At 39.4% G+C, this 25,004-nt stretch overlaps 1 protein-coding gene across 14 annotated transcripts in view; it reads left to right on the top strand.

The window, feature by feature from the left end:
* The window catches only part of YEATS2 (YEATS domain containing 2), a 103,358-nt gene that overhangs the window by 56,402 nt on the left and 21,952 nt on the right, over window positions 1-25,004 (top strand). For 12 of the 14 annotated variants that reach the window (XR_008710515.1, XM_055568921.1, XM_055568918.1 and 9 more), the window contains 10 exons: window positions 1,438-1,596; window positions 2,999-3,102; window positions 4,438-4,545; window positions 5,270-5,452; window positions 10,700-10,958; window positions 14,571-14,732; window positions 16,716-16,885; window positions 17,687-17,845; window positions 21,147-21,323; window positions 24,750-24,936. Coding sequence is in view for 13 of the 14 variants with exons in the window: in XM_055568921.1 (XP_055424896.1) it covers window positions 1,438-1,596; window positions 2,999-3,102; window positions 4,438-4,545; window positions 5,270-5,452; window positions 10,700-10,958; window positions 14,571-14,732; window positions 16,716-16,885; window positions 17,687-17,845; window positions 21,147-21,323; window positions 24,750-24,936 (1,668 nt within the window). In the remaining variant the exon portion in view is untranslated. The remainder of the gene's footprint in view (window positions 1-1,437; window positions 1,597-2,998; window positions 3,103-4,437; window positions 4,546-5,269; window positions 5,453-10,699; window positions 10,959-14,570; window positions 14,733-16,715; window positions 16,886-17,686; window positions 17,846-21,146; window positions 21,324-24,749; window positions 24,937-25,004) is intronic. The other 2 variants (XM_055568919.1, XM_055568920.1) reach the window with 2 other exon arrangements.

The following is a 25,004-nucleotide window of genomic DNA, read 5'->3' as shown; positions in this document are numbered from 1 at the left end:
GGTTTGATCCCTGGTAGAGAACTAAGATCCTGCATGCCGCGTGGCAAAACAACCAGCCAGACAACAACAACAGAAAACCCAGAAGGTTAATTACTATTGATTTGCAAAGCCGAGGTGTCACAAAATAGAAACGAGTCATCCATACAGAAAGAATTGAATGAGGAAAGAAAGAAAATTCAAAGCAGTCACATTTTCATCTAGAATCAGCACAGGTAAATTGTTTGCTAGGATGTCTGATGGAAAGCTAAGGTAGGACGAGGATTATATTTGGAAACCAGAGCGACTATTAACAGAGAAAACTTAGTGGCCTTTGGTTTGTAGTTGAGCTTCAGGGGTTGATTTGAAGTTGAGATATCTTTTACACTCACTAGCTACACTAGAAATTTACTCATCCCTATGATCAGTAGGTAGTTCTGAGGCTTCATTTTCACTAAGGTTGAATTGTCCACTTTGTCACAAGTTTTACATTTGTGTTAGGTAAACTTCTAGTAGAAATATGCTTTATGGTTTTGGCTGTGCCCTCTTAGAGAAGACATGAAAGTCAATAGAAATACCTAGGCAGAGGGAGGACTCTATATAATACTTAAATGGTGGGGTTTGTCTTCAGTGCTAAAAATAGCTAAGCAGAAATGTGATCCAGGTCCTTGAAGAATGTATAATTTTACACCCCACCCCACCCCCAGTTAGAAGCATTTTGGAACTTGCTGCTTCAGAGGTGGAGTTGGCTGAACATGTAAATTGTTTTGAAGTTTAGAGAAACTCATGGATGACCGATGTGATCACTGCCAGTTGAGGGTGTTTAATGGTGTATTGGTCGGTAACCTTTGAGAGTGTTCTGTGGAAACATGGATCTCTGGATTATGTCTGTGACATGGTATTGAGAGATACTTTGGGGTGGGTGAGTTTTGTATTTTCCTATCAGAAATTCATTGCAAATCAAGATTTGGTTCCTAAGTCGAGATGTTCACATAGTAATTTCTTCCCTCACTTTAGTGTCTTCAAGTGTAACCAGTATTACAACAACCTGCCCAAAATATTATTACCTAGAGATTCAGCAGTTCCACACTTATCTAAAGCACTTGGTTTTCAACTTCAATGTGCTACTGGGGGTCTTGTTAGAATACTGATTTATATTCAGTAGATCTAGGGTAGGACCTTAGAATCTTTCTAACAGGCTCCTTGCTGCTGTTGCTGCTGCTTCTGCTGCTACTGCTGGTCCGTGGATAAGGATGTAGAGAGTGAAATACTCTAGTCCCTGGCCTCAGCTGCTGCTACTGCTCTCAGTACCTGAAACTTAAAATTTCATTCTCTTCTCCCAGTTTGTCACCTTGGTCCTGGTGGCTCTGCCCCTCTTCCATTTTCTTTAGCATCCTCTTAGATAGACTGAATATATCTCTTTTGTTTAGTTTATTTTGTTTTTCTTTTTCATTAATAAAGGTTCCCCCATATCAACCCCAAGTCCTTCGCCATTGCCTCGAACCCCAACTTCCACTCCAGTCCATGTGAAGCAAGGCACTACCAGTTCTGTTATTAATAATCCTTATGTTATCGTGGACAAGCCAGGGCAGGTTATTGGAGCCTCCACTCCTACTGCAGGTGTGTGTTTGAACTGAACAATATTCATGCAATCCCCAAGGTGACTTAGTAGCCAGATAATGGGAGAATGAAATCTTCAACCATGAACAGAAGGAGGGAATACATCAGAGTAACTCCAGTGCTGTTTCTCTGAGACGATTTACATTTTGTTGTATTTCTAGAAATTAAGTTTTTTTTTCCCTAAAGATTCAAACTAAGTCATAATTAATTTTCTAAAAAGAAAAATGTAGATTATATTCTCATTTAGATGGCTTTTTTTTTTTTGGACAATATGGTTATTAAATTTTCTAAATTAAGCTTTAGAACAGGAATAGCTTTCCGAGCCATACATGTTTTTCCTCAGTGATAAAGGTAATCTTTACTTTTCTGCGAATTAGATAAAACTTGCATGTGGGAGGGAAATTGAACTCTGTAGTTATTAAAAAAAAAAAAAAAAACTGTAATGGGAAGAATAAGAAGTCTTTGGATTCACTGTGTTTATCATTGTAACCTCAAATAAATAGAGTGCTTTTTAGATTTCTTTGAGGTACTTAAAACATTTTACTTATTCTCTTCAATCAACTGTTTAAACTCATGTTCCTCTGTGTAAACGTTCTGTAGCCTTCACTTCTAATTAAGAGAAATGAAATAAGAGGAATGACTATAATAAGATTGATTTTTTTTAACTTAATTGATTTTTAACACAGATTAATGTATTTGGGCCTTTGCAAGTATTTGGAAAAGTTATGTTCTTTAACAGTGATTATAATTATAGAACTCCTTTAAGAAAATGCTACTTTCAGAGATTCCCTTTTGAATACACTTTGGGATGCTAAGAAGGTGTCCTTTGAGGATGTTTAGTTTTAGGAATAAGCCAGTCTCTGTAGGCAAGTTTGGTAAATGGAGGTGACCAAATTAGTCCATTTTTAGTCTTGACTCCTGTTGACTGTTGATAATGTGACTTACTTTGATCAGATCCTAAAGACAGTTGTACTTATAGAGTACAAACTGTTTAGTGTTGTCAGTATTTTGCAATAGGTGTAACCTTCTAGTGAAACTACTTTGGAGGAACTCACATTCAGTTGAATGCATACATTTTGGCACATTGTGAAATAACCAGCACCATTATGTTACAGTATCTCTTTCTATAAAAGTGCAGATACATAATGTCTACTTAGTTTACTTATTCTACTATAGTTCCTTATTAGCTTCTTGTCCCTTTTTGGGATGAAGTGGTCCACTTAATGGGATGAATCCTTAAGTGTTTTTTCTATAATAATCTCCTGGTTGTAAGTTTTCAACCCTTCAAAATGAACACTAAATAGTGGGGAGAAGAGCAGGGTGGTGGAAAATGGCTTCAGAATTCCATTTTGTAAATTTTACTTTGTTCATACTTTGTTTTTAAATCGACTTTTCTTGTCAGGAAGTCCTACCAGCAAGCTCTCTACTGCCTCTCAGGCCTCCCAAGGAACAGGTTCCCCAATTCCTAAAATTCATGGAAGTAGTTTTGTAACATCTGCTGTCAAGGTAACACTCTTATTGCACTTTGCTAGTTTCTAAAATGGTACATTCAGGTTGAGCCAGAATTTGTCAGGTGATACTGCAGATTTCATAAAGTAATCTTCAAGCTAAAAAGTATCATAAAGATCAAGTACTCCAAACTCCCCTCCCTTGCCTATGATTTTTTTGTTTGTTTGGACAGCTTTGTTACACTTTTTTTTTTTAATATAGTAATAATTCTCCTCTTTCTACAGTCTATTTCCCCCCTCCCCCACCTTCTTCAGGATAAGAAGTGTTTTGAAATTTAGAACCCCAAATAAGATCTGATTTGTTCAGATCATAGCGCTAGTTATCTGCTCACTGGCAGAGACAATCAGCATTGTTGGATTAGTGATTCAGCCTGTCATTGTCTTGGCTGCCTTATGGCTAGAACCTCTGAGGTAAAGACTCCTGTTTGAGAATTCCTGAAAATTCAAAGATCATCTCTTACATGACTAGTGCTAACACAGCATTTCTTTATTTAGGCACTTAATGGTGATGATACTGAATAGTTTTCTGATCCAAGGCGAGGTTTTTCTCTAAATTCAGTGTAGTCTGTGATCACTGTATTGTAAGAATGCCTGAATTGTAAAAACTCCCTTAATGGCTTTAATTCTCTACCAGTGTATTTTTTTCATGTTTGTTGATGGTATTTCATTACAGTTAAGCAGTACTTTTAACTTTGTTGCTTGCCCCCAACATTTTGGAAAATTGCCTCTGAGAATTGGCTTTTGTATTTGAGAACTAGAGACAAATGACAGTAATTTTGAATTTTGACCCTTGTTAGTTCTTTTTGCTGTGTTGTTTTTTAAATTCTTAGTGAAAAAATAGCCCTCTGCATCCTGAGTATTTATTCTAGAGTAAGGGTAACAGATCAAGTTACAAGTAGTGTTAAAAGGGTGTGTGTACTGAAACACTGTAACTACCTGTTACATTCATTTGTTATTCAGTGCCTAGACTCTAGGGATAGAAAAGGAAATAGAAGATAGTACCTGTCCTTCAGTAGCATCTGGCAGGGGCCTGGACATGAAACCAGCGAGTCAACCAGACATTAGAGATTGTATGATAGGAGTCTTTGCAGCTGATCGTGGGCACATATGAGTGGGTTCTTGCCAAGTTATAGCCTTACTTTGAATTAGCCTCAAAAGCAATAATTAAAATGCAGGTGGACTTGGAAGACCCCAAAGAATTTTGGGTTTTTGTTTTGCTTTTTGGTGTATGTTGCTGGAGAATGTCACAGGCTTTTATTAAATATAAGTGACTAGAGTGTCTGAAATCACTGACTTTATCCTAATTGTACAATACGTATTTTTACAAACACAGCAGGAGGATTCTTTGTTTGCATCTATGCCACCTCTTTGCCCAATTGGGAGTCACCCTAAAGTTCAAAGCCCCAAACCTATAACTGGAGGACTTGGAGCTTTCACAAAAGTAAGTATTCCTGAGGGGATTATCCCACAAGTTGATAAGTTCTTGTTACAGAATCTTTTTTTGTGGCACGTTGGAGTTGATTGATGCTACCACCCCACAACATGAAACTTTTTTTAGTGTGTTTCATCTGTAAGACTGGATCCTACTTCCAAGACGTGCTTCCCTTTGTTTACTGTTGTTGACAGGGCTTCCCCTGAAGTTCAGAAAGATAGCGAGCATCAACAGTGCATTTCTCTCTAGTGCCATTTTGCCACCAGTGCCTAAAACAAATGACCAGATTGGTTTGCAGATACGCTGGATCAAGTCCACACCCTACTTTTGGTCCCTTTAATAGCTATTATGGGCTGTATTAGGCTTCCCAGGTGGCTCAGTGGTAAAAGAATACCTGCCAATGCACTAGCCACAGGAGCTGTGGGTTCAGTGTCTGGGTCAGGGAGATCCTCTGGAGAAGGAAATGACAACCCACTCCAGTAGTCTTGCCTGAGAAATCCCATGGACAGAGAAGCCTGGTGGGCTACCATCCTTGGGGTTGCAAAGAGTTGGACACTACTGAGCATGCATGCGTGCTGATTTAAGGCTATATTTAAGCAGTATTTTTACCCATCTAGTGGAGTCATTTTTTAAAGACCAGGCTTCCTTAATTCCTGCAGACAGAATAAATTCAAATATTAGTAGAATTGTTCATGGACTGTTTATTCAGTGTCATTATCATGTTTGTTGCAAGGTAATCATCAAACAAGAACCTGGTGAAGCCTCTCATGTACCCACAACAGGAGCTGCCAGCCAGTCACCACTCCCTCAGTATGTGACTGTGAAAGGGGGTCACATGATAGCTGTGTCCCCTCAAAAACAGGTTCTAACTGCTGGAGAAGGGACGGCCCAGTCACCAAAGATTCAGCCCTCCAAGGTTTGTGTTGGGTAAGGGTGGAGAAGTCAACCTGTCAGTGAACGTTGTTTGCCTGAGTCATGGCCAAGTGGTGCAAAGATTCAGGGTGAGAGCATCATTGATGATCCTGGGAAAGCTTGTGGATGAAAGTCTATGTTAAATCTACCTGTTCTTGCCATAGTCATTGACAAGAGCAGGAACATGTTTTGTAGAGGGGCCGGAGACAGTCCAAGAGGTGAAGGGACACCGTGTTATCTCTCTGGCAGTAAAGGATGTTGACGTCGTGGACACAACTGTCTACTAAATTCAGGTCTAAAGTGGGTAATGGAAAGGATCGAGGTCCACTGTTTACTTGTTTATTTCTGATAGGAGAGTGCTATAGTTTGTACCTCTGATGTCTTGGCTGTGTAATCTGTTGAGTGATTCCTGGCTCCTTAGAGAGTTTATTTTCTTTGTTATCTGGATGTTTGGGGAATTTACATATTGGGAGAATTGTAAAGCAGAGATACATGTTTCCCTGTATCCGTGGTGCTTAGGAGTGCCAGAGTTTATCCTGCTGTTATTCATATATTGTCTTAATCCTCAGACAACCTTGCAAGGTGGCTATTTTCACCACTGTTCTACAAATGAGGAAGTTGTGGCTCTGAGAGGTTAAGCAACTCCCTTATGAGCATACAGCTATTATAATAAGTGACAGAGAATTTGAACCCAGATCTAGTGACTCCAAAACTCCCCATTCTGGACCTGTTAAAATTTGGGGCTATTGTCTGTAACCTCAGCATGCTTTTAGAACATCCAGAGTTAAAATTATTTCACTTAATTTAGGGCAGATATATCCTAAAGCTATTACAAGTATTATGTGAAGTGCTTGCTTTTCAACTTTAAAATAGGAAAAGGTTTTAGATATTTTGGTTAGTCTAGATAGCTGCATGTAAATTGAGTTAAAAATTCATAGTGTTATAGTTGGTTCTAAAATCTGTGAGAGTTCATTAACTACTTTGCCAGACTTACCTGCTTATAAGACTCAACTGATGATTAAGAATGTATAGATACTGAGGCCCCCATCTCAGACTTACTGATCAGAACTTCTTGGGGGCCCTGGGAGTTTGGATTTTTAACAAGCTCTCCTGTTGACTCATATGATCAGGCACATTTAGGAACCATAGAGCTACAGCATCAAATCTGACTTGGGGGTTTCCATAGGCAGAATCACTAAAACAGGCAACCCCCAGCTAGTTCCTGATGCTGCTTCTGTTGTTTTGGCCTCAGGGATAAGCATTTTGTCCAGATTCCTTTTGTGAATCAGTTATTGTCATCTGGTCTTCGTACTCAGACATGTCCTATATGTTGTTTAAAATCTATTTTGGTTCACCTAGAAATACATGGTATTTCTGATTTGGGTTTTGAATCATTATAGCATTGCTCTTTGTCCTCAGAAACTCTGAGAAGTTTCCACTTTTTGCTACTTTTGTATTTTGCAAATCTGTTCACCCAGTAATATTGGCTTTCTTGTCACATTGCCACCTACCTAATGGCAAGGTAGGACCAAGAGAAAGGGGATGATGCGTTTGTGCTAGAATAAAACCATGCCTTGAATAAAATGTAAAGGCACCTGATAAGAAAAGCCACAGAAGTGTGAAAAAATTGCAGAGAAGCAGCAGAACATGAGAAAAGACATCTATTCCAGAAATTTAGTACCTGCTTTAGACTCAAGATAAGGAGCTGTGTGTACATACAAGCTGTCCCTCTTATTGCTGAGGTGCAGTGAGAGAAAGCAAGCCAGAAGACAGAAGGGTGAACAGAATAGTACTCTTAATTTCCACACAGCTTTGGCACAATAGAAATAACAGCTTAGTTTTTTCATAGAGATAGAGGTGCTGATTTTGACACGAAAGAGACAGCTAAGGAATTGGTGGTTCACATGAGAAAGAAGGAAGCAGTGTGGTTTAGTTAAAACAGCATGAGCTTTGTAGATAGACAGGTAGGCCTGGCATGCTGTGATTCATGGGGTCGCAAAGAGTCGGACACGACTGAGCGACTGATCTGATCTGATCTGACACACTTAGATCTCAGCCACTTATTACTTGTGTGAACTGGGCAGATTCATCTCTCTGAACCTTGTTTTTTAATCTAATAAAATGGAACATTACCCTTTCTTTGCCTTTCAGTGCTATAGGAGAATTAGAGATCATTGTATATAGAGTACCTCACACAGAGCAGGTGCTAAATCAGTGATGGCATATAATGTTATGTGAGATATCAGTGTGTGAGTACCATGGAATAGTTGCTGTCATTGAGAACTAAATCGTAAGTGGCTGTATTTTTCAGTGTCTGGAGGGAAAGTCACGTATGTGAATCCTCAGCTTCAGGTTGCTAGTTTCTGACTTGCAGAGGTCTGTACAGTGCACAGGGAGGGCAGGAATAAAAACACCGAATCAAAGCATGAATCAGAGTTAAGTGTTACAACAGTACAGAACAAAGGTGAAACTGCTTTGTGAAACTGTTGATAGGAGGAAACATGGAAAGCAGAGACAAGTGTTGTGGGAGGGGAAGAAGAGAACATTTGGTAAGTGATTTCAGGCTCTAGGCCAAAATGTTGAGGTGGTTGGTTTTTTTTTTTCTTTTTCTTTTAAGCTAGTTTGGGGTTACAGTGTCCTACGTAAGAGACTTAGCTGTGGTGTCATAGACATAAACCCTGCATATGGCTTTCCCCAGTAAAATGCCAGGCGTCCTCATTCTCCTCAGTGTTTTAGAATAAAGGAAGGGAAGTTCATCTTGTGAGTGGTTTGTTCTTAATGTACAGGCTCTGCTAATAAAAACTGCCCTCTTGTGGCCAACATGGTGATGTTTTATTTGGCTTTTGGAGAGATTAGGTACATCATATTCTGGACATTTTGAAGCAGTTGAGTGTGAGGATAGAGGCTGGCACAAGGAGAGAAAAGCAAGCCAGATGCATGGGATTGGGGAGAAAAATTAAAATACGTGCATGTATGTATTATTTTCCTTTTTTTTATATTGAAGTATAGTTTGTGTACAGTACTATATGTTACTGGTGTACAGTGTAGTGATTCACAATTTTTAAATGTTATACTGTATTTATACTTATAAAATATTGACTGTATTCCGTGTTGTACAGTATACCCTTGTAGCTTATTTTATACCTAATAGTTTGTACGTCTTAATCCTCTATCCCTGTACTGCCCCTCCTTCCTTCCATTTCCCCACTGGTAACTACTAGTTCATTCTATCTATGAGTCTACTTCTTTTTTGTTATATTCACTAGTTGTATTTTTTTATATTCCACATGTAAGTGGTATCATATGCATATATTATTTTCCTTTTAGATCTTTGTTTTCTTTGTTAATTTAGGAACATGAAAATATATGTAATTTAGCTTAGTCAATGGATTATTAAATGTGATGTATTTTGGAAATGTAAAGACAGATGTCTTAGGAAAAAAGTTCAACTACTAGAACAGACATTCCCAAACCAGAAGCTTAAATAAGCTTATTTCTCTCACACATATAAGACCAGTAGGTAGTTCTGGTGTGTTGGCCCCACAGTCCTCAAGAATATAGACTCCATCGTGTTTCTCTGTCATTTTCAGCATTTGGTTTTCGTCCTGTGGCCACTTCACCTCATGCCACCAAGTTCACGTTTCTGGTCAGCAGGAAGAGGGAAGGGGAAGGGGTTTTAGGGAGAGCGGAACTGAAGAGTCACACACACCACTTCTGTTCCTGTCCCTTTAGCCAGAAAGGAGATGTCAAACCTGGATGTGAAGGAGCTGGAAAATAGTATTCTGTGTGGCCATGACCATGCCTGAAAATTGGAGGTTGTACTACTGTGAGAGAGAAGCAGAGAATAGATATTGAGGTTCAGCTGGGATATATTCCTAAAAGGAGAACTGCTTTAATAGGGTAAATTTTCAGCTTTAGTAGCTATTCTAGTACCCTCTGGAGTGGCTGGACAAATTTATCTTTCTATCAGCAGTGAACAAAAGTTCCTGTCTCCCCATATCCTCTAGCCAGTTCTTGGTATCATCAGGCTTTAAAACTTTCCCCTCCAATCTGATGGTTGAAAAGTACTTTTCCTCTTTAACTTTTTCGCTTTTAGGAGGTAGATCGTTTGCTATTCTTATAACCTTATAGAAGTCTTTTCATCTAGTTTCTGGTGAGTTCTTTTTATAAAATAAAGAATTGGGGAGTGGGAAACACTGCCCCAGTTTTCCATTAATTAAGTTGTTCCTTCTAATTGAAAATCCTACTATTGACCTTGTTTTAAAAGAGCTCCAAAGTATTTTCTTACTTGAAAGAGTTTATAGTCTTTTCAGGACAATGTATTTCTAATTTTCATTGTTTGGTGCTGGAACCTTTTTTTAAAAAAAATTGAATTAAATGTCTTTCTAGCTTACACTTTTTCTTTTTTAACTGAATGTCTACCTTTAAGGAAAGAAAAGATTAGAGGGTATAGAAAAAGATAACTTTTCTTAAAAATCAGTTGGAAGAGGTGTCACATGTTATGCCATGTAATGAATGACATTAATTTCTAGATGTTCTAATGATGAAGAAATAATTGCTTCAGACAGAGAAAGCACAGAAGGAATTAATGAAGATGTGATATTTAAAAGTATATAGTGGAATTTATACTTTATATATGAGAGTGTTTATTGCAGTTTTCATAATATTAAGTTTAAAGTTACCTAAATAGTGACACAGCAGTGAAATATTTACTTAGATTATGGTATATCTATTCTAATACATTATTTTTTGGTCACCTAAAAATGTTTTTGAAAAACAATAGCATTGGAAATCCCTGTAATATGATGTTAAGTTTAAAAATTATAAAACTATATATATCCTAATCTTTGTTTTCAAAATGTACATTAAAAAGAATCAGAAGTAAATAAATACTGCATTAAAAATATTAGGAGATTATTTCAAGGTAAGTAGAGTTTTATTTTTTCCTTTTTATTTCTGTTTGTCCTAAGTTTTTTTTTAACATATACTACTTTTTATAATTAAAGTTAGTTATAGATAGTAGCTGGAGTTAAGACAAAAGCTGTAACAGTTTATTGTAATAACATACAGATTGTGAGAAATACTGCTCTTCACATCATAGATAGCATTCTTAGACAACTGAATTAGACAGTATATGTGTTGTGTCTAGGAGTTTGCTTTGTTCTTTGCTGAAACAGAGTGACTGTACTGTTTTAAAACCTTGAAGTACTATGAGAAGAAGCACTGCTGGATTTTTCTCTGTTTTGGACAGGTTGTTGGGGTGCCAGTCGGGTCTACTCTGCCTTCAACAGTGAAGCAGGCTGTGGCAATCAGTGGTGGTCAGATCCTTGTAGCCAAGGCCAGCTCATCTGTCGCCAAAGCGGTTGGTCCAAAGCAAGTTGTGACCCAAGGAGTTGCCAAGGCAATTGTGAGTGGAGGTGGAGGAACCATTGTCGCTCAGCCAGTGCAGACATTAACCAAGGCTCAGGTCACTGCTGCTGGCCCTCAGAAAAGTGGATCCCAGGGTTCAGGTACTGATACTAATTGAGGGCCCTTTCAACAACAGCCCCTTCCAAAATCCTCTGTGCTAGTGATTTTATTTGCTATTTGGTTCTCTCTAGGAAAACTTAGTAGGTTGAAGTTGTAAGGAGTTTTATAAAGACATGTTAATCTTTTTCACGTAACATTTTACATAGAGATCTATAATGCTTCTGCTTTAAGGTATGTGTGTGTGAGAGGGAGATAAAGAACAGTTGAAATAGAGTATATTTCTTGATACTGCTTTCAAGTCTGAAGAATAATTCTCATTTGTCCTCATTTCCACTCTGGGTTCTATTTCAGATTTAAGATCTTGGTATGTTCATTTGCCAGCAGCATTTGGAGATGCTTGACTAAGGCATTCTCTACTAAATAAAAGTTTAAACACTTTGAATGTTTTAGTCCTTGATGTGTTATTTCTGTGAGGGCAGGAAGAAATATACTTAAGGCATTTGATATGTACTCATTTTTGATGAGACTAAAGAGTGGTTGCTGTGAGTTGGGAGGATAGAAGGGTAGTGAATGTCCAAAATGAAGATTTCAGAGGTGATGGATTGCTACTGATGACAGAGTTCATTTGTGGCATTAAAAATGAGTGTTTGACCTATGGCTGATTCATGTTTATGTTTGGTAGAAACCAGCACAATACTATGAAGCAATTGTCCTTCAATTAAAAATAAATAAATTAAAAAAGAAAAATGAATGTTCGATATGGACCGGAGAAGTGATCTTTGGAGTTTGGAAGATATAGCACCCCAGAAGGGAGAGAATTAAATAAGTCTTCTACAGTGCTGTCACTGAGAATGATTATCTTGAGCATAGAGCACAGTACTTTTGAGTCAGGAGTCTGCCTTCAGCAAATGAGGGGAAGTGACTTGAGAGTTCAGGAAATGAGAACAGAAAAGAAAGGGAGATATAGCTCAGTAGAAGCCTCAAAGGAGGCTGGACTCTTTCTCCTCCCCTGGAGTGAGCGGTGATAATGGTTTAAAAGCCAAACTGCAGAGCAGAAATGTTCCTCTCCTGGCCCTGCTGCTAAGTCACTTCAGTCGTGTCCGACTCTGTGCGACCCCATGGACGGCAGCCCACCAGGCTCCCCCGTCCCTGGGATTCTCCAGGCAAGAACACTGGAGTGGGCTGCCATTTCCTTCTCCAATGCATGAAAGTGAAAAGTGAAAGTGAAGTTGCTCAGTCGTGTCTGACTCTTAGCGACCCCATGGACTGCAGCCTACCAGGCTCCTCCGTCCATGGGATTTTCCAGGCAAGAGTACTGAAGTGGGGTGCCATTGCCTTCTCCCTCCTGGCCCTAGACCTCAGATATTGAGGTAAAACAGAAAATAGCTAGGGAATTCCTGGGGATGTCTTATTTTCAAAGGGCTGACAGTTTTAATTACCACAAAAAGAATAATGTTCAAGGAGGCTAAGGCTCTAGAAGGTGTAAGGATCACAGCATGAATTCCTGGGGCTAGGGGCATAGTGAGAAAGTGAAGGAAGAAAGGATGAGGGGATGGGTTCAGATCAGGGACCTTGAGCCCCGTGGGGACGGGCTCTGGGTGTGCGTGGTAGAGAGGTTTGCTGTTCTGACATGGTCGCTACGCACAGTGATTAAAGATGAGATTAGTTCTGGTCATAATGGAGAGAGATGGCCCTCAGTTCAGTCTCAGTTCCTGGTTATTTGGGGCAACTTCCAGGGTTCCTGCCTCCCTAAGCTTTGCACAGTGAAGTGGTGATGAGAAGAATACTCTCCCAGGCAGGAGGAGGCAGTGAGCGTCCTTGCCCTGAGGCTGCTCAGGTGGGTGGTTCTGTAGGGTTTGTTTGGTGGAGATTCTTTTTTTTTTTTCTTTTTTTTAATGTATTTTATTTTATTTTTAACTTTACAATATTGTATTGGTTTTGCCATATATCAACATGAATCTGCCACAGGTATATACCTGGTGGAGATTCTAATGCAAAGTAACTGCAGAAAGTTTTCATGTTCAGAGGTTTTACAGCCATGTGCACTGAGAAGGAAATTCTAAGTGGTAAGTGAAAGCTGTTTGACATAGGTGAGACTTTTAAAAGATGAATTCTAGTTTCATAGTATATGTGTCAGTAGTTGACTGTAGCGTTTTTTAGTTCTTAGGAAGTGAGGGAGACTAAAAGTCTTGGTTCAAATCAGTATATTCATTGTTACTAGAAATTGACCATAAAGGGGCTTTAAAGAAATGTGAAGGAAATGTTATTTCACATTTGAAATGTGATTATTTCATTAATTGTCTAAACCGTAGTGCCTTTGAGAGTTGAGTCACTATTAATATTTATAGTGGGTGCTGTGTGCTAAGTCACTTGAGTTGTGTCCAACTCTTTGCGACCCTATGGGCCATAGCCTGCCAGGCTCCTTTGTCCATGGGATTCTCCAGGCAAGAATACTGGAGTTGGTTGCCAGGCCTTCCTTCAGGGGATCTTCTGACCCAGGGATTCTGACCCAAATCTCTTACATCTCCTGCATTGATTGGCAGATGGGTTCTTTACCACTAGTGCCACCTTGGAAGCCCAAATTATAGTTGGGACACGGGTATAAATTGTAACTGCTTTGGGCAAACCAGGATATATGGTCACCCTATTTATATACAGATATAAACTTCTTTATAGTTTATAGCAGATTCTTCTAGTATGTAAATTTTTAATTAGCAAGATAATTAAGAATATCAGCCTTTAAAGCATTGTGCATCTAGGACGCAAACTGTAGAGTTGTTTTTTTAAATTTATTTTTAATTGAAGGATAATTGCTTTACAGTATTGGTTTGGTTTCTGCCATACAGCAACATGAATTAGCCATTAAGTGTATATATGTTCCCTTCCTCTTGAACCTCGCTCTCACCTCCCACCCTTTCCCACCCCTCTAGGTGTTACAGAGCCCTGGTTTGGGTTTCCTGAGTCAAACAGCAAATTTCTGTTGGCTGTCTGTTTTACGTATTGTGGTGTACCTGCTTCCATGCTCTCTCTGCATGCATGCCGCCCTCTCATTCCTCAACCTCACCCATGTCAACAAGTCTGTTCTCTATGTCTGCATCTCTGTTGCTGCCCTGCACATAGGTTCATCAGTACCATCCTTCTAGATTCCACATATATGTGTTAGTATATGATATTTTTTCTCTTTCTGACTTCTAGGTTCATCCACCTCATTAGAACTGAGTCAAATGCATTCCTTTTTATGGCTGAGTAGTATTCCATTGTGTAAATGTACCACAGCTTCTTCATCCATTCATCTGTTGATGGACATCTAGGTTGCTTCCATGTCCCAGCTTTGTAAATAGTACTGCAGTGAACATTGGGGTACATGTGCCTTTTTCAATTTTCGTTTCCTCAGGATACATGCCTAGAAGTGGTACTGCTGGGTCACATGGTAGATTTATTCCTAGTTTTTTAAGGAATCTCCAAACCGTCTTCCGTAGTGGCTGTATTGGTTTACATTCCCACCATGGTTGTTAATGTTTTTGAATAAGTATTTTATTTTAGAACTAGCATTCTCTAGTTTTAATTTTAGAACTAGCATTGCCTTCAGTTCCGACTTAACTTACTGTTTTTCCTCTTTCTTTTTTTCGCCTTTTTTCCCTTCACCATTTTAGTGATGGCAACATTGCAGCTTCCAGCTACTAATTTGGCCAACTTGGCAAACTTGCCTCCTGGCACTAAACTCTACCTTACAACAAACAGCAAGAACCCTTCGGGCAAAGGAAAACTGCTGCTGATCCCTCAGGGAGCCATCCTGCGAGCTACCAACAATGCTAGTGAGTCCATCGTTAAATCATTTGGTCCTTGGGTCTTTGAGTATGTTCACCTCATCCACCAGAGGGGCAGTTCTTACCTGTTTCAGAAAGCATTTTCTTAGCTTTGTTTGTGGTAACATGGTGGCATTTGCCCACATGGATTTAAACCATACAAATATTTTAACTAGCAATGGATTTTTAAAATAATCATAGTCTTGGGAGGTGACACTGTTTTCTTGGATTTATCTACTGAAGAGTCTGGGATCAGGAACAAATACACTGAAGAGGTGAGGATGTTGAGGCTGTTTTTGGGAGAAGGCTGAGCTGGAAATAAAGAGGAGTTTTTTCTGTCAGTGGTATCTAAAGACTGGTAACACCAGAGAAGATTGCTGAACGCCTGCTTTCATCTTGAAGGGGATGGGAATAGGATTGGAATCAAGTGTCTCTGCTTGCCATTATTTAGATGTGCTGCATCTTAAGTTTGCTAGTTTGGTTAAATTTGCTAGTCTGGGAAATGGCAAGAGAAATACAGGCTCAACTTTAGTGTATAAGATGTAAAGCCCCAAGGAAATTAGATGGTTCATACTTATATAAATGGTTTATACTTATAGACTTATATAAACTTTTGCTTTGACATACAGTGAAAAAGTTTGGGTGGTGTTGAAAGGGTAAGAGGAATTCTATCTGAGTCAGAAGTATAATTGGTACAGCAATTAGGTTCGTTAGAAATTAGCCACTTGTCAAAATGCAGTGTGTAATTGTAACCAGGCAAGGGCTTGTGTGCCCATGGTACAGAAAGGCAGTTTTTGACAGGAGGAGTTTGCAGCAGAGTAAGGGTTTATTGCAGGGCACCAAGCAAGCAAGTGGGAAACAAGTCTCAGGTCCACTCCAGCTTGGTCTTTGAGTTTGGGGTTTTTAAAGGGGAAGAACAAAGAAGCCAGGGTTAGTTATCATCTCGTGACATTTCTTAGTCATAGTTTTGGGAGTCGGCATGTCTCTGGTTTATGTCTCTGGCCAGGTGGTCCAAGGCTCAGGGGTCTGTTCGCTCATCTTGCCCTGGAGAAACTGAGTTTTTACTTCAGCGATATTATTTGCAACAGCAGTTTTAGTACATGAATGATGTTATTAACAATGGCAGTTTTAGTCTTCTGACTCTGGTTGGTTAATGTTCAGTTAGCACAAGACTGAGGTCAAAGGGGACAAGAAAGGGAATAAAGTTTTGGATAGAGAGATTCATCATAAACTTGGCAGGGAAATTTGGTTAAGGGGGACTGAGTTTCAGAAGCTAGTCAACGATTTTGTTTACTGACTGTAATGGGTGATTTCCACTCTCTCACCCTGGTGTTTTTTCCTCATACATAAGCAGTGATGTATCAAAAACTTAGCTATGTAAGAAAAAGACAATGTAAGTAGTCCAAAAATCCATTCAGAGAGCTCCTTAGAGTTTAGTTTTTGTATGTCACCAAAAAGAAAGTAAAAAGGGATACAAAGGCTTTAAAGTGGAATTTGAAAAGCAAAATAGACTGGAGTCATTATAAATATGAGGAAAGTCTTAGTTTTTTCCGGAGCAGGGTGAGATGAAGAAGAGAGTACTGTAAAATTACACTAAATTCCAGCAGTTTCACTGAAATTGAATCAGATGCCAGAAAGTTTGGGAGGTCCTCTCTGAGCACATTAGGTGCTGATTAAAAACACTTGGTTAGAAAATGTATCCAACTCAGTCTCCCACAGCTAAGCCAGAACACTGCAAAGAGAAGTTCTTCATTTCAGTACTCAGAGCTGAACTAGTTGACCTCCATTCAGTCAGAAATAAATATATTTCCATCTTCTGCACCCGGAAATTCTCACTCTTGTCACAGAAGTCTGTATCACCAAAAAAGGAGGAAAGAAGGAAAGGGGAGGAATGCAGCCATCGTGACAACATTGCTCTGGGCTCATCTGTTTTCTCTGTTAAGGCTTCTCTTAGTATTTTTATGACTATGCTGTCATTCGTTGCATTTTCAGACCTCCAGTCTGGCTCAGCTGGCAGCAGCGGCAGCAGCAGCAGTGGTGGGGGAGGTGGCGGCAGCAGTGGAGCAACAGGAGGAACCGGTGGAGCCCAGAACCCTGCTGGCCCTGGAGGGATATCCCAGCATCTGACGTACACATCCTACATCCTCAAGCAAACCCCTCAGGTATGGTCATTTGTCACTGGTACCTTCTACATCACCTAGTTATTTATAATGACTGCTTTTAATTGTAGTGGATTTACCTTTACAGCTCTGGAATCAGGGGGATCAGTACTATTAATAACATTTTAGCCATGTTACAAATTTGTATTATTTGGGGCTTGCTGTGTTTTGAGAGAAAAGCAAGTAGAGATTCAGAAAGACTTAAGTAACTTATCCAGGATCTCTCTGCTGAGCTAGTTGGTAGAATTTAGGTTTAAACCCAGGTCTTCGTGAGAGATGTTTGCTGTGTTGTTGCCTCTCATGGGTTTGGAATAGTATCGGTGTATAGTTGAAAATTTTCTCTTAGACGGGAGTAACCAGATAGTACCAAGTTATGGTTTGGAGTTAACATTGGATTCAAGGTTAGGGACAGATTTCTGCCATCTTGTTTTCCCTTGATCCTTTCTTTCCCCTCTTTCTTGGCTCCTCTTTCTTTCTTTCTTGGCTCCTCTCCAAGTAAGGGAAAAGAATTTTGGTTCCAGGTTCTTAGTAAGAAGGCGGATAGTTATCAGTCTGAATGGTTAAATCCAGTTGTGAGGACTAGATTGTAAAACTTGAGCTTCCAACAGCCTGCTCTGTAACTCAAGTGCAAAGTTTGACAAGTAGGGATAGCTCTTGGTAGTGACACTGAGATCAGAGCTGTTCTGTTTGTTTTGATGAGTAGTAGAAATGAAGGGGAGCATTGTTGCTTATAATATGGGACCTTGTGATTTAAAGTCATTTGAACTTAACAAATTACTGATCAGGTCTTTGTTTGTAACTTAGGGCACATTTTTAGTTGGCCAGCCATCACCCCAGACATCTGGGAAACAGCTGACTACGGGGTCAGTGGTCCAAGGAACACTGGGAGTCAGCACATCTTCTGCACAAGGACAGCAGACATTAAAAGTCATCTCTGGACAAAAAACCACTTTGTTTACCCAGGTAAATGCACACTCACACACATTCCAAATATGTAGTAGTTATGGCATTTATTTTTTGGGAGGGGTGTTAGTTCTAAAAGGTCTTGTAGGTCTTCATAGAACCGTTCAGCTTCTTCAGCATTACTGGTTGGGGCATAGACTTGGATTGCAGAGGATGAGATGGCTGGATGGCATCACTGACTCGATGGACGTGAGTCTGAGTGAACTCTGGGAGGTGGTGATGGACAGGGAGGCCTGGCGTGCTGCGATTCATGGGGTCGCAAAGAGTCAGACACGACTGAACAACTGAACTGAACTGAACTGATGGCATTTATTTAAATGTTACAGCTTGTTTCTTTCCACAGAGAAATTATAGTTACCTAAGAGAATAAGTGATAAAATAGTATAGAATAATAAGAATAAAATATCAAAATTTGCAGAAATATAAGTAGAATGAGAAGATGAGACCAGAGAGTTATTTAGATATGCAAACAGTAATGTCTTGTATATTTGATAAAATTTGCCAAAGTTAAATAAGATGATCAGTTGTAAAATTCACACTACTTGTGAGAGGAATAAAAATAACCACATAATATTTTCTTAGAAGAAACAAAGATTTTCTTGACCCTTCATTATAAAAATTTCTCTGCAGGGACTTTGTATCGGAGATTCTGAATAGTATTACAGGTTATTTCAGCCACACTATCCATATTGTAAGTAAATGCTATAGGAAGCTTGGTGTATGTTTCTGTAGCTTCTTTAGTATAGGTGGAAGAGTAATGACAGAGAATTTTGACTGGGCGAGGGGTATCATAATCATCTGTAGGAGAATCTACAGCTAAATTTCAAAAAACTTAACAGATGAAATAAAGTGTAGAAGGTATAGACAGTGTGACGCCATTTTTAACAAATAATGCACTTTTTGTGTCTGTGTGTAGATCAGCAGTTCTCAAAGCACATCAGATTTTTGTCAAATGCTTTTTCTCTGTCTATTGAGAGGATCATGTGGTTTTTCTTTTTTTTTTTTTAATTTGTTAATAAAGTGAATATCGATATTTCAAATGTTAAAACAACCATGCATTCCTAGAATAAAACCTACTTGGTTGTGATATTTTCAAATACTCTCTTAAAGTATTATTGAATTTGATTTAGTAACATTTTGTCTAGAATTTTCCCAAGGAATATTGGTCAGTAATTTTCATTGTAATTTCTGTCTGATTTTGGTATCAGAGTAGTGCTGACCTCATAAAATGAGTTGGAAACTTCTCCATCCTTTTCACTTTTTGGAGAAGAATTTATGTCAACTTGGTATTATTTCTTAACTATTCAGAGTACACCAGTGAAACTGTAGTGGCCTGGAGCTTTTCTAATTGGGAAGGTGTTAATCTACAGTTCCAATTTATTTAACACATATGACTGACTGTTCAGGTTATTTAGTCTTAAGGAGATTTGTTAGTTTATATCCTTAAAGGAATTGGTTTATTACATCTGTGTGTGTGTTTGTGTGTATATTAGTCGCTCAGCCGTGTGCGACTCTTTGTGACCCCATGGACTGTAGCCCACCAGGCTCCTCTGTCCATGGGATTCTCCAGGCAAGAATACTGGAGTGGGTTGCCGTTCCCTTCTCCAGGGGATCTTCCCAACCCAGAGATTGAACCTGTGTCTCCTGCATTGCAGGCAGATACTTTACCGTGGAGCCATCAGAGAAGCCCTTTATTACATCTAAGTAGTTGAATTTCTTGGAACAAACTAGTTCATGATTTTCCCTCATTATCCTTTTAATGTCTGTAGGCTATTTAGTGATGTCCCCCTTTTCATTCTGGACTTTGATAATTACATATCTTCTCTTTTTTCTTGATCAGTCTAGTTAGAAGGTTTATCAGTTTTGTTGATCTTTTCAGATTACCAGCATTTGGTTTCCTTGAGTGTTGAATTCCCTTTGATCAGATGCTCTATGCTATGTTAAACAGATATGAGGCCCCAGAATTCTTTACGCAGTTCTTTAAAATCTTAGCAAATTTCTTCTAATCTGCTTATATTGCACCCTATGCAGTGACTTTCTTTTTTTGTCCTGCCACAGCTAAGACCTTTGCTGTTGCTTTTTATTAAGGTATAATTTGCATTGAATAATGCACACATCACAGTGTACTGCTCAGTGAGTTGGATGGATGTCTGTGCTCTTTCAAGCCTATCCCAGTCACGCTTTAGAGCATTTCCATCACTCTAAAACATAACCTTCATTTCTCATTCCACTTTTTTCTGTTACCATTTTTCTATTTCTGTTACCAGAGTAGCTTTTGCCTGTTCTTGAGCTTCATATCAATAAAATTATAGTTTTTTTTAGCTTCTATTGTTGAACAGAATGTTTTTGAGATTTATCCATGTGTGTATTGATTTTTGATTTTTGATTCTTAAATAATGTTTTGTTGCTTGACTCTACTCTCCTATTGATGGATACTTAGGTTATTTCCAGGTTTTGACTTATGAATGATACTGTTATGAGCATTCTTATACAGATCATTTGTATAGTAGAGTAGCTAGGTCATAGGGTAAATACAAGAAACTGATGGATAGTTTTATATCTGTCATTATCAAAGTGGTTGTACCATTTGATTCTCCCATGAGTAATGTGGGAGAGTTCTAGTTACTGTACATCCTCACAACAAGGTATCATCATTCTTTTAAATTTTAGCCATTTTTGTGAGTATGAAGTGATATCCCATTGTGATTTTAATTTGCATGAGACCCCGATATAGATTAATGTCCTGATTGCTTCTTCTGGATTCTAGTCATGATCCATGCAATAATTTAACCAACCTGCAAAACTGAAAATGCTTACTCATGCCTTTTATAGAAAAAGTTTGCTGAACCCTGACTTAAACCTCTAAAACTATAATTTGTTGAATGAGTCTCAAATGCTAAATGCTATGACTGTACTAGCAACATTAAATTACCCATTTAAATCTAGCCCTTGATTAGATTTTCATGTCTAAACGTTATGTGTTACATTTAGGAGCACTTTGGGCTCAGGTTTTTAATAACAAATGTCTCCTACCTTTGAAGGCACAGTTGCCAAACGGGGACTTGCAAATGCATTCATTTACTTGGTCTACATCAGGGATAAAGGAACGTTTGTATTAAAAGGTCATAAACTTGAGAGCTTGTTGGAAAGTACACAAATAAATACTTCATATAGTTTTGATTAGCAAGGCTTTCTTGGGGATGTGTTGGGGGTGGGGGGGGGGGCAGATATATAGGTAAAGATTGAATTGTGCCTGTTAACCAGGGTAACATTATTACTCCAACCTGTTTTGTCTCTGCAGGCAGCCCCAGGGGGACAGGCGTCTCTAATGAAAATATCTGATAGCACCTTGAAGTCTGTACCAGCCACGTCCCAGCTCTCAAAGCCTGGAACCACAATGCTGAGAGTTGCAGGAGGGGTTATCACAACTGCCACTTCCCCAGCTGTAGCCCTCTCAGCAAATGGGCCTGCACAACAGGTGAGAAGTAGCACGATAGTGGAAAATCATAATGAAGCATAAAATCAGTTTAAAAAAAAAACACAACTATCATAAGCTAGTCATCAGGCACACTAATGGGCACTCTAATTGCTCTTTTAAAAAAAAATTCAAATATTCACATACCACAAAATTCACCATTTTAAAGTATACAGTTCAGTGGTTTTTATTCTCAAGGTTGTATAACCATCAGTTCAGTTCAGTTCAGTCGCTCAGTCGTGTCTGACTCTTTGCGACCCCATGAATCGCAGCATGCCAGGCCTCCCTGTCCATCACCAACTCCCGGAGTTCACTCAGACTCACGTCCATCGAGTCAGTGATGCCATCCAGCCATCTCATCCTCTGTCGTCCCCTTCGATCACTACTATCTAATTCTAGAACTTTTTGTTTTTATTACTCCAGAAAGAAACTTAGTACCCAGTAGTAGTCACTCCCATTTCCTTCCTCCTCCTTCCAAGTCTTAGGCAGCTTCTAATCTACTTTCTTGTGACCGGCTTTTTTTGCTTAGCATAATTTCAAGGGTCATATATTTTATAGCATGTGTTAGTACTTATTCCTTTTTATAGCCGAATAATATTCAGTGTTATGGATATACCACATTTTGTTTCTCCATTCATCAGTTGATGGATATTTGGGCTGTTTTCCCCTTTTGATTATAATGATTAATGGTGCCATGAACATTTGTGTACAAGTTTTATGTTGCAGGTGGATTCTTTACCAGCTGAGCCATGAGGGAAGCCCTTTTATATAATCCTGTGTTTTCATTTATCTTGTCTTTATACCTAGGAAGGAATTGCTAGATGATATAGTAACTACATTTAACATTTTGAAGAACTACTAAACTGGTTTCCCAAGCAGCTGCCCTGTTCTAGAGTCCCACCAGCAATGTATGAGGGTTCAAAGTTTTTCCAGTCTTTGCTGATAATTGTCCATGTTTGTTGTTTTTGTTTGGAGCTTTTGTTTGTTTGTTTTAGCAATTGTAGTGGGTGTGAAGTGGTATTTCACTGTGGTTTTGATTTCCATTTCCCTGATGGCTAGTGATATTGTGCATCTTTTCATATACTTACTGGCCATTTGTATATTCTCTTTGGAGAAATGTCTATTCAGGTCCTTTGCCCATTATTTGGTTGGGTTATTTACTCTCTTTCTGTTATTGAGTTGTAGGAGCTCTTTGTATATTCTAGATACAAGTCTTTTACCAGATTTGCAAAAATTTTCTCCTTTCTTATCTGTCTTTTCACTTTCTTGAATCACAAAACTAACTTTGATGAAGTCCTGTTTACCTGTTTTCTTTTTAATAGAGTTTTAAAAAAATAATTTTTATTATTTATTTTTGGCTGTGCTGAGTCTTCATTGCTGTGCAGGCTTTTCTCTTGTTGTGGAGAGCAGGGGGTTACTCTCTAGTTGCAGTGCATGGGCTTATCATTGTGGCCTCTCTTGTTACGGAGTGTGGGTTCTAGGGCACATGGGCTCAGTAGTTGTGGGTCCTGGGCTCTAGTGCATGGGCTCAGGAGTTGTGGCCATGCTTGCAGGTTTAGTTGTTTTATGGCATGTGGCATCTTCCTGGATCAGGGATTGAACCCATGTCTCCTGCATTGACAGGCAGATTCTTTGCACTGGGTCTTGGTTGCTGCGGATGGGCTTTCCCTAGTGGTGGCAAGCAGGGGCTACTCTTTGTTGCAGTGTGTGGGCTCTTCATTGCAGTGGTTCCACTTGTTGCAGAGCACAGGCCTTGGGTGCACAGGCTCACTGGTTGTGGTGTGTGACTCTAGAGCACGCAGGCCTCAGTAGTTGCAGCTTGCAGGTCAGTAGTGGTGGCACATCGGCTTAGTTGCTTCATGGCATGTGGGATCCTTCTGCACCAGGGATCAAACCCATGTTCCCTGCATCGGCAGGTGGATTCCTATCCACTGCACCACCAGGGAAGTCCCCTATCAGTTTTTCTTTCATTGCTTATGTTTATGCTAGTAAAAAACCATTGCCTAATCCAAAGTCAAAATATAAGCCTGTGTTTTCTTCTAAGAGTTTTCTAGTTTTGGCCCTTACATTTACCTCTTTGTCCATTTTGAATTAGCCTTTGTATACGGTATGAGATAGGGGGCCAAACTTTATTCTTCTGTTTGTAAGTATCCAGTTGGCCAGCAACATTTGTTGAAAAGTCTGTTTCCCTTTTGAATTGTCTTGACACCCCAAGGTGCTCACTTCCCAGGCTTCACACCTCCTGCAACTACTGCTTCTCCTCACATGCCTACTCATACCACTCTACTTTGCAGTTCCTTGAACATATGCTCTTTCTTACCCCTCTGACTTTCTGCATGCTCTCTCCTTCCAGGGAAGACCCTCTTATCTCCCACTTTTCCTGTGTTCAAGATATCCTTAACGCTCCCAGTTCTCTCCCTCCCATCCCTAGGCTGAGGGAGTGACCCTCTCACTTGTCATGCTGTCTTGTACCCTTGCCTGCTGCAGCCTTCTTCACTGTCTGGTAACCCTCTCCTTGAGGGCTTTTATCTCGGGACCCTAATATTTAACACTGTGCTTTGTATAGATGTTTGTTGAATAATATGACAAACTTTAAAATATTACACTGAGATTTTAATAAAGTCATACTATTCCATTCTCACATCCTGAGATTATGTCTGATTGCGGGTGATAAGTTGAAATATTGTTTTATCAGTCAGTTCAATCTCTCAGTCGTGTCCGACTCTATGTGACCCCATGGACTGCAGCACGCCAGGCCTCCCTGTCCATCACCAACTCCCGGAGTTGACTCAAACTCATGTCCATTGAGTCGGTGATGCCATCCAACCATCTCATCCTCTGTCGTCCCCTTCTCCTCCCGCCTTCAATCTTTCCCAGCACCAGGGTCTTTTCTAATGAGTCAGTTCTTTGCATCAGGTGGCCAAAGTATTGGAGTTTCATCTTCAGCATCAGTCCTTCCAATGAATATTCAGAATTGATTTCCTTTAGGACTGACTGGTTTGATCTCCTTGTAGTCCAAGGGACTCTCAAAAGTCTTCTCCATCACCACAGTTCAAAAGCCTCAGTTCTTCAGCGCTCAGCTTTCTTTATAGTTCAGCCCTCACATCCATACATGACTACTGGGAAAACCATAGCCTTGACTAGACGGACCTTATTTTATAAAGTGATAAATAGGTGGTGAATTTCTTAATGTGGTAATCCTATAATATGTCCTCATTTAGAAATTTTTAAAATGTCCTGGTCCATGAAGTCTGAAAGCATAGGAACCGCCAGACTAAAGAAGCAATTTTTTTACATGGCATGACATTGAATAGGTAGTTAATAACAGCTATTAGCTAATATTTTGGGTGTGCTACATGGCAGTCACTGTTCTAAGTAAGTTACACTACTTTCTTCTTAATTTTTATTATTTCTGGTTCTATGGTTTAGCAGTCGGAAGGAACAACTCCTGGTTCATCGTCTACTGTGGGTTCTGTCATGAAAACTTCTGGACAGCAGCAAGTGTGTGTGAGCCAGGCTGCCGTGGGATCCTGCAAGGCTCCTGCCCCCTCTGTCATCAGCGCCACGTCCCTGGTGTCCACACCAAACCCCATCTCTGGAAAAGCCACAGTGTCAGGTCAGTTGTATCATCATTTCATTTCCCTTTCCCTTCTTTGGCCTAGAATATTTCTGGAAGGTCCTTAG

The sequence above is a fragment of the Bubalus kerabau genome, chromosome 2, assembly GCF_029407905.1.
Source record: "Bubalus kerabau isolate K-KA32 ecotype Philippines breed swamp buffalo chromosome 2, PCC_UOA_SB_1v2, whole genome shotgun sequence".
NCBI classification, from domain to species: Eukaryota; Metazoa; Chordata; class Mammalia; order Artiodactyla; family Bovidae; genus Bubalus; species Bubalus kerabau.
Note: the sequence above shows the minus strand (reverse complement) of the source record. Positions and strands in the feature narration are given on the sequence as shown.